This window comes from Myotis daubentonii, chromosome 3, assembly GCF_963259705.1.
Source record: "Myotis daubentonii chromosome 3, mMyoDau2.1, whole genome shotgun sequence".
In the NCBI taxonomy this organism is placed as follows: Eukaryota; Metazoa; Chordata; class Mammalia; order Chiroptera; family Vespertilionidae; genus Myotis; species Myotis daubentonii.
Window position 1 is genome coordinate 118,669,334 of NC_081842.1, and position 19,027 is coordinate 118,688,360.

The 19,027-nt window shown below is 40.3% G+C and overlaps 1 protein-coding gene across 4 annotated transcripts in view; it reads left to right on the top strand.

Moving 5' to 3' along the window:
• Window positions 1-19,027, top strand: part of LOC132230615 (E3 SUMO-protein ligase RanBP2-like) — a 96,765-nt gene that overhangs the window by 76,486 nt on the left and 1,252 nt on the right. For 3 of the 4 annotated variants that reach the window (XM_059688334.1, XM_059688335.1, XM_059688337.1), the window contains 3 exons: window positions 2,761-2,862; window positions 17,876-18,021; window positions 18,673-18,946. In XM_059688334.1, coding sequence (XP_059544317.1) covers window positions 2,761-2,862; window positions 17,876-18,021; window positions 18,673-18,946 — 522 coding nt within the window. Of the gene's footprint in view, window positions 1-2,760; window positions 2,863-17,875; window positions 18,022-18,672; window positions 18,947-19,027 lie in introns of those variants that run through there. The other variant, XM_059688336.1, reaches the window with a different exon arrangement.

A 19,027-nucleotide genomic window follows, 5' to 3' on the forward strand; every position in this document is an offset into this window, starting at 1 on the left:
AAACTACACACATCCTCTTGCATACTTTAAATCTTCTCTAGATTACTTATAATACCTAATAGAATGTACATAATTTGTAAATCGTTGTTGCTGTATTGTTTAGCAGGGGTTGAGAACCTTTTTTCTGCTAAGAGAGCCATTTGGATATTTACAACAACAATCTCAGGCCATACAAAATTATCACCTTAAAATTAGCCTGCTATATTTGGTCAAACATTTAACTCACCCCTAATGCCTTAGGAGGGCTAGACCAAATTATTTTGTGGGCCTTATATGGCCTGTGGGCCGACTTTCCCCACCCCTGATTTAGGGGCTAATGGCAAGGAAAAAAGTATACTTGTTCAATATAGAGGGAATCATAGTAGGCCTAAGCACATAGTATAGCAACGTTTTTTGTTGTTGAATATTTTTTACCTGCAGTTGGTTGAATTCAAGGATGATGCAGAAACTGCGGACTGACATATTGACCTATAATAAAATTCAATTTATAAATTAGTTACAGTAAGAGATTAAAACAGTAACTAATAGTAAAATAGAACAATTATTACAATATACTGTAATAAAAGTTATGTTAATGTGATCTCTCTTTTCCCTATCTCTGATAACCAAGACAGCTACTAAGTGAGTACTGGATGGGCACTTTTTTTTTTTTTTTAAAATATATATTTCTTTATTGATTTCAGAGAGGAAGGGAGGAGGAGAGAGAGATAGAAACATCAATGATGAGAGAGAATCATTGACTGGCTGCCTCCTGCACACCCCCTACTGGGGAACGAGCCCGCAACTCTAGCAGGTGCCCTTGGCCGGAATCGAACCTGGAACCCTTCAGTCCGCAGGCTGATGCTCTATCCACTGAGCCAAGCCGGCTAGGGCTAGATGGGCACTTTATGTAGCCTGGCTGACTCATGTCCCATGTGAGATGGAATGGGATGGTGTGAGGTTATATCACACTATTCAAAACAGCACACAATTTAAAATTTATGAATTATTTCTGAAATTTTCCATTTAATATTTTTGGCCCATGGTAGACCATGGGTAACTGAAACCATGGATAGCAAATTTACATATATCGGGGAGCTGCTGTATTGTTTGAATTATATTGTCACTCAAGTTTATTAAAATTGTTTTAAGTATATATGAAGTAATTATAGAAATATTATAGTAGGGAAGTTAAATATTTATGTTACTACAGTTGACCCAAGAACAGCATGTGCTTGAATTGAACTGCATGGGTCCACTTACATGTGGGGTTTTTTAAATAAATACTGTAAATGTATTTTCCTTATGATTTTCTTAATAACATCTTTTCTCTAGCTTACTTTATTGTAAGAATACAGTATGTAATATATACAACATAAAAATATGTAGTCATCAACTTTGGACAACAGTAGACTATTAGTAGTTAAGTTTTCGGGGCGTCCGTTGTTATACATGGATTATTGACTACTGGAGGTTGGTGCCCCTGACTTCACAAATTGTTCAAGAGTCAACTGTACTTAAATGTCTTTCTTTTTCTCTACCACTTCTTTAAATTAACTATTTGTTTTTAGTAATTAATATTTAATATGCTTTTCCCCGTTTTTCGTTCCAGTTGATATTAGGAGGGGGGAAATCTTTTAACATTGTATTGCTTTATATGTGTACATTTTCTTTGTCACCTAATTTTTTCTTTTTTTAAAAAAATTTTATTTATGTATTTATTTTTAATCCTCCCCGAGAATATTTTTCCATTGATTTTTTAGAGAGAATGGAAGAGAGAGGGAAAGACAGAGAGAAATACTGATGTGAAAGAAGTGCATTGATTGGTTGTCTCATTCACATGCCCCAATCAAGGCCTAGGCCGGGGAGGAGCCTGCAACCAAGTAACGTGCTCTTGACCAGAATCAAACCCGGGATCCTTTGGTCCACAAGCTGATGCTGTATCCACTAAGCCAAACTGGCTAGGGCAATCTAATTTTTTCAGAACACCCTAATTTTTTCAAAAGTAGTCCTGAATAAGTCACAAATATGGCACTTTGGAGTCTCAATATGGTACAAGAGGAAGGTAACGTCAGACCTAATATCGCATTTTTAGATGCAGAAGGTAAGGTGCATAGGACTTCAAGAGATACTGCAGCTGCACTTTGACAGAATTAAGACAAGACCCCAAAATTCCTGATGACCAAATATTTTTTAAAAATCTGGGTTTATGAGCTTGTTATTTATAATTGAGAACACAGAAATTTTTAATGAAGATATTTCCTAAAATCTTCCCTTTGAATGAATGTTTTAGATTATAGAAGACAGTACAAAGCACAAACTGTATACTTTTGTATCTGGCTTGTGTATATATATATATATCTGATTTAAAGAAAAATTATATTTGGGCCCTGGCTGGTGTGGCTTAGTTGGTTGAGCATTATCCAGTGCACCAAGAGGTCAACAGCTCGATGCCCAGTGGCGGACCTGCAGGAAGCAGCTGATTGGTGTTTCTCTTTCTCCTTCGCTCTTCCTCTCTCAAATTAATGAAAACATATTAAAAATTATATTTGGCATGCTTTTGGTATAGTGGTATTGAAAATAATACTTGTACCTTTAGAAATACCGAATAAGCTCAGAATTGGCTGACTCTTATAATTTTTTTCAGAGGAATAACCATAAGATAAATGCTTCATACCCAACCCAAGCCCCCGAGTACTAAAGACCTTACTGTCATTGGGTCCTCAATAAAACTTTGATGTTTATTAAATGAAATATTAAATTCTCTTTTCCTTTTGCCAGTGGAAAGCAAAACGATTTCATTTGGATTTGGAAACAACACAGGACTGTCATTTGCAGACTTGGCTTCCAGCAATTCAGGGGATTTTGCTTTTGGTTCCAAAGGTAAGATAAGACCGAGGGATTTTAATGATCAAGTTACAGAATTTAAACACAACTGAAAGAACTAGTCCTTTGTATAGTGTTGTAATTAACTTGGATATTTCTTCCCCTTCCCTATTCTGTTCGTTTAGAATTTTTAATATAAGGAAAGGCTTCTATATTTTGCTGTTATTTATTTATTTTAAAAATCTTTATTGTTGAAAGTATTATGTATGTCCCTTTTTTCTCCCATTGACACCTCTACCAGCCCCGACCCACACCCAGGTCTTCACCATCCTATTGTCTGTGTGCATGGGTTATGCATATATGCATACAAGTTCTTTGGTTGATCATTTCCCACTCACCCACCCTCCCCCGCCTTCCCTCTGAGATTCCACAATCTGTTCTGTGATTCGATGTCTCTGGATCTATTTTGTTCATTAGATTCCATGTATGAGTGAGATCATGTGATACTTGTCTTTCTCTGAGTGGATTATTTCTCTTAGCATAATACTCTCCAGGTCCCTCCATGCAGTCTCAAAGGGTAAGAGATCCCTCTTTTTTTATGGCTGCATAGTACTAGTATTCCATGGTATAAACATTGTATACCACAACATTTTTATCCACTCATCTACAGATGGGCACTTGGGCTTTTTCCAGATCTTAGCTATTGTAAATTGTGCTGCTATGAACATAGGGATGCATATATTCTGTCTGATTGGTGTGTCAGATTTCTTAGTATCTATTTCTAGAAGTGGGATCACTGGGTCAAATGGCAGTTCCATATTTAATTTTTTAAGCTCCATAATGGCTGTACCAGTCTGCATTCCCACCAGTACTGTACGAGGGGTCCCTTTTCTCCACATCCTCGTCAGCATTGGTTATTTGTTGATTTGTTGATGGTAGCCATTCTGACAGGTTTGAGGTGATACCTAATTGTTTTATTTTTTTTAAAATATATTTTATTGATCTTTTACAGAGAGGAGGGAGAAGGACAGAGTCAGAAACACAGATGAGAGAGAAACATTGATCAGCTGCCTCCTGCACCCCCCCTCCCCGCCCCCCCCCCCCCCCCCACTGGGGATGTGCCTGCAACCAAAGCATATGCCCTTGGCCGGAATCGAACCTGGGACCCTTCAGTCCGCAGGCCGACGCTCTATCCACTGAGCCAAACCAGCCAGGGCTCATTGTTGTTTTAATTTGTATTTCTCTGATGATCGGTAACTTTGAGCATTTTTTCACATGTCTTTTAGCCATTTGTATGTCCACTTTGGGGAAATGTCTATTTAGGTCCTTTGTACATTTTTTAATTGGATTGTTTGTCTTCCTTTTGTTAAGTTGTATGAGTTCCTTATATATTTTGGATATTAACCTTTTCTTCAGATGTATCATTGCCAAATATGTTCTCCCATACAGTGGGCTCTCCTTTTCTTTTTGTTGATGGTTTCTTTTGCTCTGTAGCTTTCTATTTTCATGTAGTCCTATTTGTTTATTTTCTCCTTAGTTTCCTTTGCCCTAGGACACTGGTTCTCAACCTTCTGGCCCTTTAAATACAGTTCCTCATGTTGTGACCCAACCATAAAATTATTTTCGTTGCTACTTCATAACTGTAATGTTGCTACTGTTATGAATCGTAATGTAACTATCTGATATGTAGGATGGTCTTAAGCGACCCCTGTGAAAGGCTCATTCGACCCACAGGTTGAGAACCGCTGCCCTAGGAGATGTATTGGTAAACATATTGCTATGAGAAATGTCTGAGATTTTGCTGCCTATGGTTTCTAAGATTTTTATGATTTCACAACTTAAATTTAACTCTTATACATTTTGAGTTTATTCTTTTGTTGGGGCATCTAATTTCACTTTTTGCATGGACTTGTCCAATTTTCCCAGCACCATTCATTGAAGAGACTGTCTTGGTCCCATTGTATGTTCTTGCCTCCTTTGTCAAATACTAATTGAGTGTAATGGCTTGGGTCGATTGCTGGGGTTTCTGTTCTGTTCTTCTTCCAGTTCCAGGCTGTTTCGATTATGTCGGGTTTGTAGTATAACTTGATATCTGGTATTATGAGTCCTCCAATTTGTTCTTCTTTCTCAAGATTTCTGCAGCTATTTGGGGTCTTTTTTGGTTCCATATAATTTTTTGGAGTATTTGTTCTAGATCTGTGAAATATGAGGGTTTGCATTGAATCTCTGACTTTGGGTAGTATGGACTTTTTAATGATGTTAATTCTACCAATCCATGAACACGGTATAGTCTTCCATTTGCTTATATTTACTTCTATCTCTTTTTCAATGTCTGTGCCGCATCCAGCCCTGGCAGGTTCGGTGAGCCTGAGGAGGGGCGGTGAGGGATTAAAGAAGACAGACAAGAGAATACAGCTGGGGCTGGGTGGAATGCTGCTTCTCTGATGGAGAGACAGTGCCAAGCCTGCTAGTTGAAGCTTTATTTTATAGTCAGAACACACAAAGCAGAACAAGGGTATATAATGTTTATAATGTTCTTGTGAGTTTCACCTTGTTTTGGCAGCACTTGCTGCACCTCCCACAGCCCATTACCTAGGAAGGAACTAGGGAGCGCTATAAGGGTAAGTTTATTTATGCTAAGAGGGCTCTGTCCTCCAAGCTGGGACTTGTTTGTGGCTCTGCCACAGGTCAGTATGAGGCTTAACTCCATATAAACATCCTGTACTCTTCCAGGTACAAGTCTTTTTTTACCTCTTTGGTTAAGTTTCTTCCTCATTATCTTAATTTTTTTTTTTTAAATCATAAATGGGATTATTTGTTTAGTTTCTCTTTCTGAGAATTCATTATTGTTGTAGTAAAAAAGCCTTCGGTTTTTGGGTGTTGATTTTGTATCCCGCTACATTACCAAATTCATTTATTAAATCTAGTATTTTTTTGGTGTAGCTTTAGAGTTTTCTATGTACAATATCTACGAATAATGAGAGTTTTACTTCCTCCTTTTCCATTTGGATGTCTTTTATTTCTTCTTCTTGTTTGATAGCTGTGGGTAGGAATTCTAGTACTATGTTGAATAAGAGTGGTGAAAGTGAGCATCCCTGTCTTGTTCCTGTTCTTAGGGGAAATGGTTTTAGTTTTTGCCTATTGAGTATGATTCTGGCTGAAGGTTTGTCATTTATGGCCTTTGTTATGTTGAGATAGGCTCCCTCTGAATTCCCACTTTGCTGAGAGTTTTTATCAAAAATGGGTGTTGAATTTTGTAGAGTGCTTTTTCTGCATCTATTGATATGATCATGTGGTTCTTTTCTTTTAGTTTGTTTATGTGAGGTGTATCACATTTATGGATTTGTGAATATTGTACCAGCTTTGTATCCCTGGAATAAATCCCACTTGGCCATGGTGTATGATCTTTTTAATATATTGCTGGATCCGATTTGCAGATATTTTTTAAAATATATTTGTATTGATTTCTGAGAGGAGGGGAGTGGAAGAGAAAGAAACATCAATGATGAGAGAGAATCATTGATTGGCTGCCTCCTGCACACCCCACACTGGGGATCAAGCCTGCAACCCAGGCATGTGCCCTGACTGGGAATCGAACTGTGACGTCCTGGTTCATGGGTCAATGCTCAGCCATTGAGTTATGCCTGCTGGGCTTGCTAATATTTTGTTACGGACTTTAGCATTAGTGTTCATCAGGGTTATTGGCCTGTAATTCTCTTTCTTTGTAGTGTCTTTATCTGGTTTTGGAATTAGGTTAATGCTGGCCTCATAAAAAGAGATTGGACGTGTTCCTTCCTCTTGGATTTTTTTTAATAGGTCGAGGAGTATAGATGTTCGTCTTTGAATGTTTGGTAGACTTCCCTGTGAAGCCATCCAGACCCGGGCTTTTGTTTACTGCTTCTATTTCCTCAGTTGTTACTGGCTTACTCAGGTTTTCTCATTCCTCCTGATCCAGTTTTGGGAGATTTTATTTTTCTAGGAATTTGTCCATTTCATCCACATTGTCCAGTTTTTTGGTATACCGTATAGTCGTTCATAGTGCTGTATTTTTTTGTGTATAAGACCCTATTTTTTTCTAAAATCGTTAGACTGAAAATCGAGGGGTGTCTTATACACGGAAGTCAGCCGAGGAGGGAGTCGTGCAGGTGTGTATCTGCCCATATCTTGTCAGAGAGGCTTCTTCCTCATGAGTCTTATTGTTACTGACTTCAGCTGATGCTGTAATTTGAGATCGAGGTAGAGAGTGGGCAGATGCAACAGGGACCAGAGCATTCTGAGCCAATAAAGATGTCAAAAAATAAAAAGATAAATACTGGTAAGCGATTGTCTTACTCTGCAAAATTCAAATTGAATGTAATCAGCTATGCAAAAGAGCGTGGAAACAGAACCGCAGAAACAATTTGGACCTCTTCCCACTGAGTCTATGATCAGATAGTGGAGAAAACAGGAAGAACAACTCCTTAAGATGCCAAAAAAGAAGAAGGCCTTAAGAGGAAAACCAGCAAAATGCTTAAAATATTGATTTCTTTATTTTGGGTTGGGAGGGGGGGGGGCGTCTTATACATGGAAAAATATTTATAATCGTTTGTATTTCTGTGGTGTCAGTTGTTACTTCACACCACTTTCATTTCTGATTTTATTTATTTGGGTCCTCTGTTTCTTGCTGAGTCTGGCTAACAGTTGATCAATCTTTTTTATCTTTTCATAGAACCAACTCTTGGTTTTATTAATGTTTTTATATTATTATTACTATTATTTTTAGTCTCTATGTCATTTATTTCTTCTCTAGTCATTATTACTTAGTTCCTGCTAGTTACTCTGGGCTTTTATTGTTCTTCTCTTTCTAATTCTTTAAGTTGTAGGGTTAAATAGTTTATTATTAATTTTTCTTGTTATTTTACATAGTCCTGTAGTGCTATGAACTTCCCTCTCAGGACTGTTTTTGCTGTGTCCCAGAGATTTGGGGTTGTGTGTTTTCATTTTTTCACAGGAAGTTTTTGAATTCTTTCTTGATCTCGGTGGTAATCCATTAGTTGTTTAATAACATGGTATTTAGCCTCCATGTGTTTGGATGTTTTTGGGTGCTTTTACTGTAATTAATTTCTAATTTCATTTCGTTGCGATCTGAGAAGATGCTTGATAGGATTTCAGTCTTGTGGAGATTTGTTTTCTGTCCTAACATGTGGTCTGCCCTTGAGAATGACCCATATGCACTTGAGAAGAATGTATATTCTGCAGCTTTGGGGTGAAGTGTTCTATAAATGTCAGGCAGAAAGATGTTCTCTGCAGCATAAGGTAATGACTTAGCACAGGAAAACAGGTTATCTGCCTTACGAACTCTAACCCCAGAGGCCCAACCCTGCCTTCTGCTCACACAGCTCCAATCCACCCTTCCCTTCCCTTTGCCAAAGCCCAAGGTGAGTGGTTGCACATGAAATTTTGTGCGTTGACCTTTTAAAAGAGTGCCAGCATTTCCAGTCATCTCTCCCTGGCTGATAGCATCCCTGCTAGTTTTTACAGCCAAATGTTATGTGGGCACCTTTCCCAGTTTTGGTGCTTTCTGCTGGGAGGCCCACCTTGTGGATTAGACCCTGGGACTTAAGCAGCTGTCTTTGGGAACTGGCCAGCCCTTTTGCACTTTTTACCCTTCCTACCAGTTGCCTTGTGGTCCTCCTCTTTCTATCTTTGGTTATCAGGGTTCTCTCCAGCTAGTCTTCAGTTGATTATTCAGGATGGTTTTTTTGTAATTTACTTGTAATTCCAGTTTGGTCCTAGGAGCGTGTTTGTGTAGCATCCACTTGCTCTGCTGCCATTTTAAATCTTCTTTATTGTTATTTTTAACATTTATTACTATAATGGTAAAAATTTCTCTTAATTTTATATAAACGATTCTGAAGCATCTTTCCAGTAGGGATAACCTTAATTTTGGTACATTGTTCTTTTAGTTGTACTTTTAGATGGATTTGTTAATATTTCAAGATTTTCTACATCTATATTTTTTAAGGAGATGATTTTGTAGTTTTCTATTTTTACAATTGTCCTGGATTAGATTTTGATTGACGGGCTGTGCTAATTTATTGTCCTTAAATTTATAGTTGGTGAGCTTTCCCATCTTTGCCGGTGGTTTTTCTATTGTCCATTTTTGTATCTTTTGTAGAAAATAAGCCATTTATTTAATGGTTTCATGTTTTTGGTATATTATATTTTCGCATTCTTTTTTTTTTTAAATTAAATCTTTATTGTTCAGATTATTACATTTGTTCCTCTTTTTTTTCCCCCCCCATAACTCCCCTCCTCCCAGCTCCCGCCCCACCCTCCTCCCTCACTCCCCATCCACTGTCCTCATCCATAGGTGCACGATTTTTGTCCAGTCTCTTTCCACATCTCCCACACCCTTTTCCCCCCCAAGAATAGTCAGTCCATTCCCTTCCTATGTCCCTGATTCTATTATGATCACCAGATTATTTATTCACTTGATTCTTAGATTCACTTGTTGATAGATGCATATTTGTTGTCCATAATTTGAATCTTTACCTTTTTTTTCTTCTTCCTCTTCTTAAAGGATACCTTTCAGCATTTCATATAATACTGGTTTGGTGGTGATGAACTCCTTTAGCTTTTCCTTATCTGTGAAGCTCTTTATCTGACCTTCAGTTCTGAATGATAGCTTTGCTGGATAAAGTAATCTTGGTTGTAGGTTCTTGGTATTCATCACTTTGAATATTTCTTGCCATTCCCTTCTGGCCTGCAAAGTTTCTGTTGAGAAATCAGCTGACAGTCGTATGGGTATTCCCTTGTAGGTAACTCGGTTTCTTTCTCTTGCTGCTTTTAAGATTATCTCTTTGTCTTTTGCTCTTGGCATTTTAATTATGATGTGTCTTGGTGTGGTCCTCTTTGGATTCCTTTTGTTTGGGGTTCTCTGCGCTTCCTGGACCTGTAGGTCTATTTCTTTCACCAGGTGGGGGAAGTTTTCTGTCATTATTTCTTTAAATAGGTTTTCAATATCTTGCTCTCTCTCATCTTCTGGCACCCCTATAATTCTGATGTTGGTACGCTTGAAGCTGTCCCAGAGGCTCCTTACACTATCTTCGTATTTTCGGATTCTTTTTTCATTTTGCTTTTCCAGTTGGGTGTTTTTTGCTTCTTCGCATTTCGAATCTTTGACTTGATTCTTGCGCTCCTCTGGTCTGCTGTTGGGTGTCTGTATAATATTCTTTATTTCAGTCCGTGTATGCCTAATTTCTAGTTGGTTCTTTATCACAACATCGAGGGTCTCATTAGATTTCTTGAGGATCTCACTACATTTATCGGCGGTCTCTCCAGTCTTTTCAAGGGCCTTACTAAGTTTATCGGCAGCTAGACAGTTCTTAAGAGACCTTAAAAGTGTGGTTCTGAACTCAATATCCTCCATTGACAGTTTTGTCCTGTTTCTTTGTCTCCGCATTTTTCATGCTTTCTTGGTACACCCCCTAGTGGTCTTTGTGCGCAGTCTTGTTGCCTTTAAGCCTTGATTGATGTCGGCAATACCGGGGGTGATTTGACCTCCGGGCTAACTGGCTATGAGAGTCAGCTGTGTCTGCAGTGGGAGAGCTTCTGTGCTGGATCTCTAGGGCGGTGCTAATCTAGCCTTTGCCTGAGGCTATCCGGCAAATGGTTCTGTGCAGGGCTTGGGCGGGGCGGGTCCCCGGGGATCTACAGGGCAGGCGGAGCAAGCAGTTATGGCTGCTCTCAGTTCCTTCCCCAGGGGCTCTGTCTCTCAGAGTCCCAGCAATGGCTGCAAACCTCGGAGAGAAAGCTGCCTTCGAGTTCCGACAGAAGCCAGACACTCCCGCTTCTCCCGTTTGAGTTTTGGTCCCCAGAGACTCGCCCGGATCTGGAGCTCAGAGTCTGAAACTCCCTCCCGATTGAAAACAACAACTGCGCCCTTGCCGCCAGCTCGCTCGCGCGCACTCCGCACCTGAGTATTTCACTTCAGCACTGCGCCTCCTCTGAGTCTGGGTATGATACTCTCTTTCCTCCTAGTTGTAGAATTTCCACTCAGCCAGCCTTCCTGTGGTTTTGGATGATGTCCGTTCTGTCCTTTAGTTATATCTCTGAAGTGGTTGTTCGAGGGCAGCAATCTCCGGGGTTAACCTCTGCCGCCATCTTGGTTTCTCTCATTCTTTTTTTTTTAAAAAAGTATCTTTTAATTGATTTCGGAGAGGAAGGGAGAGGGAGAGAGAGATAGAAACATCAATGATGAGAGAGAATCATTGATTGGCTGCCTCCTGAACACCCCACACTGGGGATCGAGCCTGAAAGCTGTGCATGTGCCCTGACTGGGAATCGAACCTCTTGGTTCATAGGTCGATGCTCAACCACTGAGCCATGCCAGCCAGACTATTTTGTCATTCTTATAATGTCTTTCATATATCTTATAGCACCACTTAAAATGTCATACAAAATGTTTGATTTGTGGAATAAATTTTATTGAAGATACATACTTACATTACTAATCTAAATCAGAAATAGTGTTCTTCCCTATTACATATTTACACTTGTTTCACATCTTCTGGCACAATAAGTCTACACATATATAGTGGGCACAGTTATCCAGAAAAAGTAATGCTTGTTGTGCCCAGATTTCAAAGTTCCCAAGACCCCCAGGGAGCCAGTCAGTCCGATGCAAAAGCAAAGAGTCCTTTATTATGCAAGCCAGCCTGCGCTCCCCGTTCACCAGACCCACCGACACAGCGGAAAGTCCAGTGGCCGAGAGAGAGAGGCCTGATGGGACAGGGGGTTTTAAAGGGGGGTGGAGTGAGGGCATTGTGGGCCCCGCTGATTGGCCAGGCGCGAGTCGGTACAGGATGTGGTCATAGTGATGGCGTGCACTTTCCTTGATCATCATTGGTTAATCCAGAGAAATCCTGGGTGTGGCTAGCAGTGGCTTCTTCCCGTGAGGAAGCACATGGCACCATCCCAAAATGGAGGACCCAAGGCAAGATGGAGGGCGCACATGGCTCTGTCCCAAGATGGAGGACCCAAGGCAAGATGGAGGGCGCAGTCCTTGTCCAGCTCCTGCTGCCGCCGCTCGAACTCACCACAAGGCAGGATGGCCCTCCCGCACAGCACCCGCAGCTGGCCTGCGGGCAGACCGGGACTCCAGCGTGTCTGGGCGGCACAGGCCCAGCAAACGGGCTGCGGCCGGTGGAGCGGCCCAGCTCTGGAGGAGCGGCATCCGCTCGGAGCAGGCCCGGCCCATGGGGCCCGTGCACTGCAGCATGGCGGCCTCCCTGAGCCTGGGCACGCGCCCCACTCCGCTGCCGCCGCTGCTGCACTGGGCCCGGTCCGGAGGGCAGCAGGCGGGTGGCAGCCATGGGCCGGGGAGCCAATGCCGCCCCCCCCCCCCATGGGGCCCGGCGGCCGGCCCACGCAGGTCCCGGCCCCCCCGACCGGGCCCCGAGGGCCGCATGCACCCCTGGCCCCAGCGTGGGCAAGCAGCAGCCGACCACGGGGGAAGGGAGGAAAGAGCCAGGCGGTGAGGCCTTCCGCTCCTATGACCTCCCCCGCGGTCGGTCGCCGCCCGGCCCCACCCCTCGGCCCGCCGCCGGCCACCACGCAGCCGGTCCGGACACTCGGACCCGCTCTGGGGAGGCCAGGCCCTACCGCGGGTGCGGAGGGATCTCAGAGCCGGGCGGTCAGACTCCTCCCCCCGCACCGCCCCGAGAGGCGGGCGGTGCGCCTTTCATGCTAAGTAAAAATTGATGTGTTATGTTTCTTATCTATAATATCTATAATAAAGGCATAATATGCTAATTAGACCGGATGACCTTTCTGACAAAGCCGGGGCTGCGAGGGAAGCTTGGGTCCAGCCTGCCTGCCGGTGGCCAGAGGGAAGCCTAGGTCCTGGGTGCCAGAGGGAAGTGGCGCCGGCAGTCGGGGGAAGAAAGGCCTACTCTTGCATGAATCTCAGTGGTCGGCAAACTGCGACTCGCGAGCCACATGCGGCTCTTTGGCCCCTTGAATGTGGCTCTTCCACAAAATACTGACTTCTACACATGGGCCACGAAGTTTCAATCGCACTGTACATGTGTGCCCACATGTGGTATTTTGTGGAAGAGCCACACACAAGGGGCCAAAGAGCCGCATGTGGCTCGCGAGCCGTTTGCCGACCACTGCCCTATCTTATCAATATTGTATGAAGTGTGAAATAAGCAAGAGTCAAATCTCATTATGGAGGCATGCCTTAAGCTTCACCTGACACATTCACTGCTCACCACCACTTGTCATTTTTCAGTGAGATCATTCACCAGTATCATTTCTTTTGTTGTTGTTAATCCTCACCTGAGGATATTTTTCCATTGATTTTTCTTTTTTTTTTTTTTAAGAAAATGGAAGGGAAGGTGAGAGACAGAGAGCGAAAGAAACATCCATGTGAAAGAGACATATTGGTTGGTTGCCTCCTTACACACACACAGAATGGGGCCAGGGATGGAGTCTGCTTCCAAGGTATGCGCCCTTGACCAGAATGGAACCTGTGATCATTTAGTTCTTGTGCCCACACTCCAACCACTGAGCAACATCGGCCAAGGCCACCAATCTTTTTTAAAAATTACATTTCTTACTTTATTTTGGTCTTAGATCCAACAGAAGTCTCCCCCCCCGACGTAGTCTTTGATTTTATCAATTTTTTTGTATGTTTTTTTTTCTTTATTGATTAAGGCATTACATATGTGTCCTTATCGCCCCATTACCTCCCCTACCCCAACCCCCCCTCATGCCCTCACCCCCCTGGTGTCTGTGTCCATTGGTTATGCTTATATGCATGTATACAAGTTCTTTGGTTGATCTCTCCCCTTTAACCCCACCTTCCCCTGCCTTCCCTCTGAGGTTTGACGGTCTCATTGATGCTTCACTGTTTCAGGATCTGTTTTTGTTCATCAGTTTATGTTGTTTATTATATTCCACAAATGAGTGAGATCATGTGATATTTATCTTTCTCCAACTGACTTATTTTGCTTAGCATAATGCTCTCTAGGTCCATCTGTGCTGTTGCAAATGGTAGGAGTTCCTTTTTATAGCAGCATAAAATTCCATTGTGTAGATGGACCAGCTTTTTAATCCACTCATCTGCTGATGGGCATTTAGGCTGTTTCCAGATGTTAGCTATTGTAAATTGTGCTGCTATGAACATAGGGGTGCATATATCCTTTCTGATTGGTGCTTCTAGTTTCTTGGGATATATTCCTAGAAGTGGGATCATTGGGTCAAATGGGAGTTCCATTTTTAACTTTTTGTGGAAATTCCATACTGTTTTCCACAGTGGCTGCACCAGTCTGCATTCCCACCAGCAGTGCAGGAGGGTTCCTTTTTCTCTGCATCCTTCCCAGCAATTGTCATTTGTTGATTTGTTGATGATAGCCATTCTGACAGGTGTGAGATGGTATCTCATGGCCCTTTTTATTTGCATCTCTCGGATGATTAGTGACCTTGATCATGTTTTCATATGTCTCTTGGCCTTCTGTATGTCCTCTTTCGAAAAGTATGTATTTAAGTCCATTGCCCATTTTTTGATTGGGTTGTTTATCTTCCTTTTGTTAAGTTGTATGACTTCCCTGTAAATGTTGGAGATTAAATCCTTATCGGAGATAACATTGGCAAATATGTTCTCCCATGCAGTGGGCTTTCTTGTTGTTTTGTTGATGGTTTCTTTTGCTGTGCAGAAGCTTTTTATTTTGATGTAGTCCCATTTGTTTATTTTCTCTTTAGTTTCCATTGTCCTAGACCAGTGGTGGTGAACCTTTTGAACTCGGCATGTCAGCATTTTGAAAAACCGTAACTTAACTCTGGTGCCGTGTCACATATAGAAATTTTTTGATATTTCCAACCATAGTAAAACAAAGATAGATATTTTTGATATTTATTTTATATATTTAATTGCTATTTAACAAAGAAAAATCAACCAAAAAATGAGTAGGTGACACGTGTGTCATTGGTTCGCCATCACTGCCCTAGACAGTGGTCGGCAAACTGCGGCTCACGAGCCACATGCGGTTCTTTGGCCCCTTGAGTGTGGCTCTTCCACAAAATACCAACTTCTGCGCATGGGCCACGAAGTTTCAATCGCACTGTACATGCGTGCCCACACGTGGTATTTTGTGGAAGAGCCACACTCAAAGGGCCAAAGAGCCGCATGTGGCTCGTGGACCACTGCCCTAGGAGCTGTATTGGTGAAGATACTGCTTGGGCATATATCTGAGATTTTGTTGCCTTTGGATTCCTCTAGTATTTTTATGGTTTCTCGTTGTACATTTAAGTCCTTTATCCATTTTGAGTTTATTTTTGTGTATGGTGTAAGTTGGTGGTGTAGTTTCATTTGTTTGCATGTATCTGTCCAATTTTCCCAGCACCATTTATTGAAGAGACTGTCTTGATTCCATTGTATGCTCTTGCCTCCTTTGTCAAATATTAATTGAGCATAGTGGTTTAGGTCGATTTCTGGGTTCCTTATTCTATTCCATTGGTCTGTATGTCTGTTCTTGTGCCAGTATCAGGCCGTTTTGAGAACAGTGGCTTTGTAGTATAACTTGGTATCTGGTATTAAGATCCCTTCTACTTTGTTCTTTTTGTGTGTGTGTGTATTTTTTATTTCATCTTCAGATTTTGCCATTAGTTTTCTTTAAAGTATTGTTACTTTTCTTGTGTGTTTAATGCTTTCTTTAATTAGATTGACTAACAAGCAGGAAATAGTGCTTGAAACTAAATTCCCTGTAAATTTCTTTTTTATTTTTTAATATATGTTATTGATTTTTTACAGAGAGGAAGGGAGAGAGATAGAGAGTTGGAAACATCGATGAGAGAAAAACATCGATCAGCTGCCTCCTGCACATCTCCTACTGGGGATGTGCCCGCAACCCAGGTACACGCCCTTGACCGGAATCAAACCCGGGACCTTTCAGTCCGCAGGCCGACGCTCCATCCACTGAGCCAAACCGGCTTCGGCCCCTGTAAATTTCTTAATTTAGAATTTCAGTCTTGCTTTTCTCTTTTAATAAGAGCTAATAGGACTTAAATTTTTTTCAAAGAGGTTATAAATGTCAGAGTGTAGGTGTCTTTTTGAAACTTGTTCTTGGTATTGTGTGGACCTTCTTCATTTTAACATTTTTCATTTTCTTTTCTCATACTGTTTCTACGGTGATTACTTTTTGGTTCATTTTTTATTGTTCACTTCTTTTGTCTCTTTTAATTTTGGTCCTTTTTTCCTATTAATTTTCTTCTGAAAGTCCTGTTCACACAGTTCTGTTGTATAGTATTTAATATGGGAACTAAGAGAATAATAAGGAATACCTATTTTGTTATTTAGGTCTTCCTTTGCCAATGATTGCCACTTTATCATATTTTCTTTATTTTATTTTATTTTTTTAAAATATATTTTATTGATTTTTTTACAGAGAGGAAGGAAGAGGGATAGAGAGTTAGAAACATCGACGAGAGAGAAACATCGATCAGCTGCCTCCTGCACACCCCCTACTGGGGATGTGCCCACAACCAAGGTACATGCCCTTGACTGGAATAGAACCCGGGACCCTTCAGTCCACAGGCCGACGCTCTTTACACTGAGCCAAACCGGTTATGGCTATCATATTTTCTTTAGATTTTGTAGTGTTTTCATTAAACTCTGACACATAGTGGAAATCTCCTTGGTACTGTTATCATGATATTGATATTAATTATTGACATGTTTATTTTTATACTTTTACTGTATGGATTATTCCTCCTGATCCCAAGAGGAACAGTGGTTTTCAGCTCATAGATTCCTAATAGAATTTCCTGGGAGCTTTTAAAAAAAACAAACTACCTGATAGCTATATTGGCCTCCTTGTGAATGGTACGTCAGGCATTGCTGTTTTACAAAAGTTCTTGATGTAGTTGTAATATTCACCCAGTGTTAAGAACCATTGCTTTAGAGGAATTTTGAAAATTTCTGCCACACCTTCCAAGGGTATATTTGAAGTGATCTGATACATTTTTGCTACTTTATGAATTTTTATCACCAGATACAGTATTTTCTTAAGTCAATGATTTATCAAGTGGTGACAAATTAAGAGGGGTTTCTTTCCTCTGGGGTGGTGGGGAATGTATTAGAAGGCTGGGTCATCTCAGTTGAGATCATGATGAAGAAACTTTTAGTTTTCGCCTGCAAGGTATGAGGGAGAGAAACAGTATTTGTTCTTCTGCATGGGAATGGTAATCCTTTTCACCCATCACAGTCTAGTATCCATTGAGGACAGTTGGAGTCAGTGAGCTTTTCCCAAGGCCTGAAGAAATCTATGCTCCAACAGTAGTTACTTCAGGAGGAAGTTGTGAAATAGAGAAGTTATAAACATATGTTTAGACTGCTTTGGCTAATTTTGAAGTAGCACATTTGGCCTCTTTGAGGACATTTTAGCCTCAGAGCTATTTTTCTCATGTGATAAAATGTTTTATGAAATAAACTACCTTTGGAATTGAGTTTTGAGAATTCCAAAGTTTGTACCTTTTTAAAAAATATATATATTTTATTGATTTTTTTACAGAGAGGAAGGGAGAGGAATGGAGAGTTAGAAACATCGATGATAGAGAAACATCGATCATTTGCCTCCTGCACACCTCCTACTGGGGATGTGCTGGCAACCAAGGTACATGCCCTTGACTGGAATCAAGCCTGGGACCTTTCAGTCCGCAGGTTGACGCGCTATCCACTGAACCAAACCGGTTAGGGCTAGCTAGGTTTGTACGTTTTTAAGAACCTGCTTCATTACTGAAAGTTATTATGTTGTTAATATCATGAAGTTACGAAATGGTCAAATGATCTTATCTTTATATCTGCAAGCATAAATAGTACTAAATGTACTATGAACTCACTACATGACTTGCCCTTGACAGAATAATATAATTTCAAATAATATAATTTAAAAATGGGGGCATTTTTTTAACTACAAGTATATGGCACATCATTGTTAATTTGATGCATTAATTATATAATTTAACCAGAGGATTAAAACTAATACAAATAGATACTACTGTTTCAATATCCTGATTTATTCATCAGATAAAAATTTCCAGTGGGCAAATACTGGAGCAACTGTGTTTGGAACACAGTCAACCAATAAAGTTGGTGAAGAAGAAGACGGTAGTGATGAAGAAGTAGTTTATAATGAAGATATCCACTTTGAACCAATAGTGTCATTACCAGAGGTAACTATTAAAGGATGAAAATTTTACTAATAACATCATATTTTAGGTTTCAAACTTGATTTTGCAGGGCTGGCTTTGTTTGCATTTCTTTCAAAATATTTACAGTTTCAAATGGAAGCTCTTAATTAGAAGTTAAGCTTTTAAGTATAAATTGTTAAAATTTATACATAAATGTTGTTTGGTATATTACATATAAAATTATTGGGAAGAGCTAATTTTTTTCATGTTTGTTTTCATAACATAATTAATTCTGGGGGCAAATATATCTAATCTCATACTTGCTAAAGTCCTATCAGTAAAAATAAACTACATTTTCTGGACAAGAATGTTGTTTTAGACAAATTATTTTCAGTTTTCAACTTCAAGTAGTAAATATTTCTCTTGAAGAACTTTTTGAAACCACTTCTGTCTTATAAAAGAATGTATTTAATTTTCAAAAGGAGGAAGAATACTACATAAGAGAAAAAGATTTAATAACAAGTCAGGTCTACACTGTGTAATCCAAGCCAGACGTATTCCTAGCCTTAGAATATTACCATTTGTTTTTATAGCACAGTTCATGTTTTGTTAATGTCATTAACAAAGACAGTATTTTAAGGAATTTGTTATGGAGTATGTTATGAGCAGCAGCTTATTTTTCATCTATCATAGGTAGAAGTAAAATCTGGAGAAGAAGATGAGGAAATTTTATTTAAAGAGAGAGCCAAACTTTATAGATGGGATCGAGATGTCAATCAGTGGAAGGAGCGTGGTGTTGGAGATATTAAAATTCTTTGGCATACACTGAAGAATTATTATCGGATCCTAATGAGACGAGACCAAGTCTTTAAAGTGTGTGCAAATCATGTTATTACCAAAACAATGGAGTTAAAACCCTTAAATGTTTCGAACAATGCTTTAGTTTGGACTGCCTCGGATTATGCTGGTAAATGCTACTTTTCACTTTTTGGATTTTCCTAAAATCCATAACAATATTATAACATTTTGATATTGAGATAACTGTGTT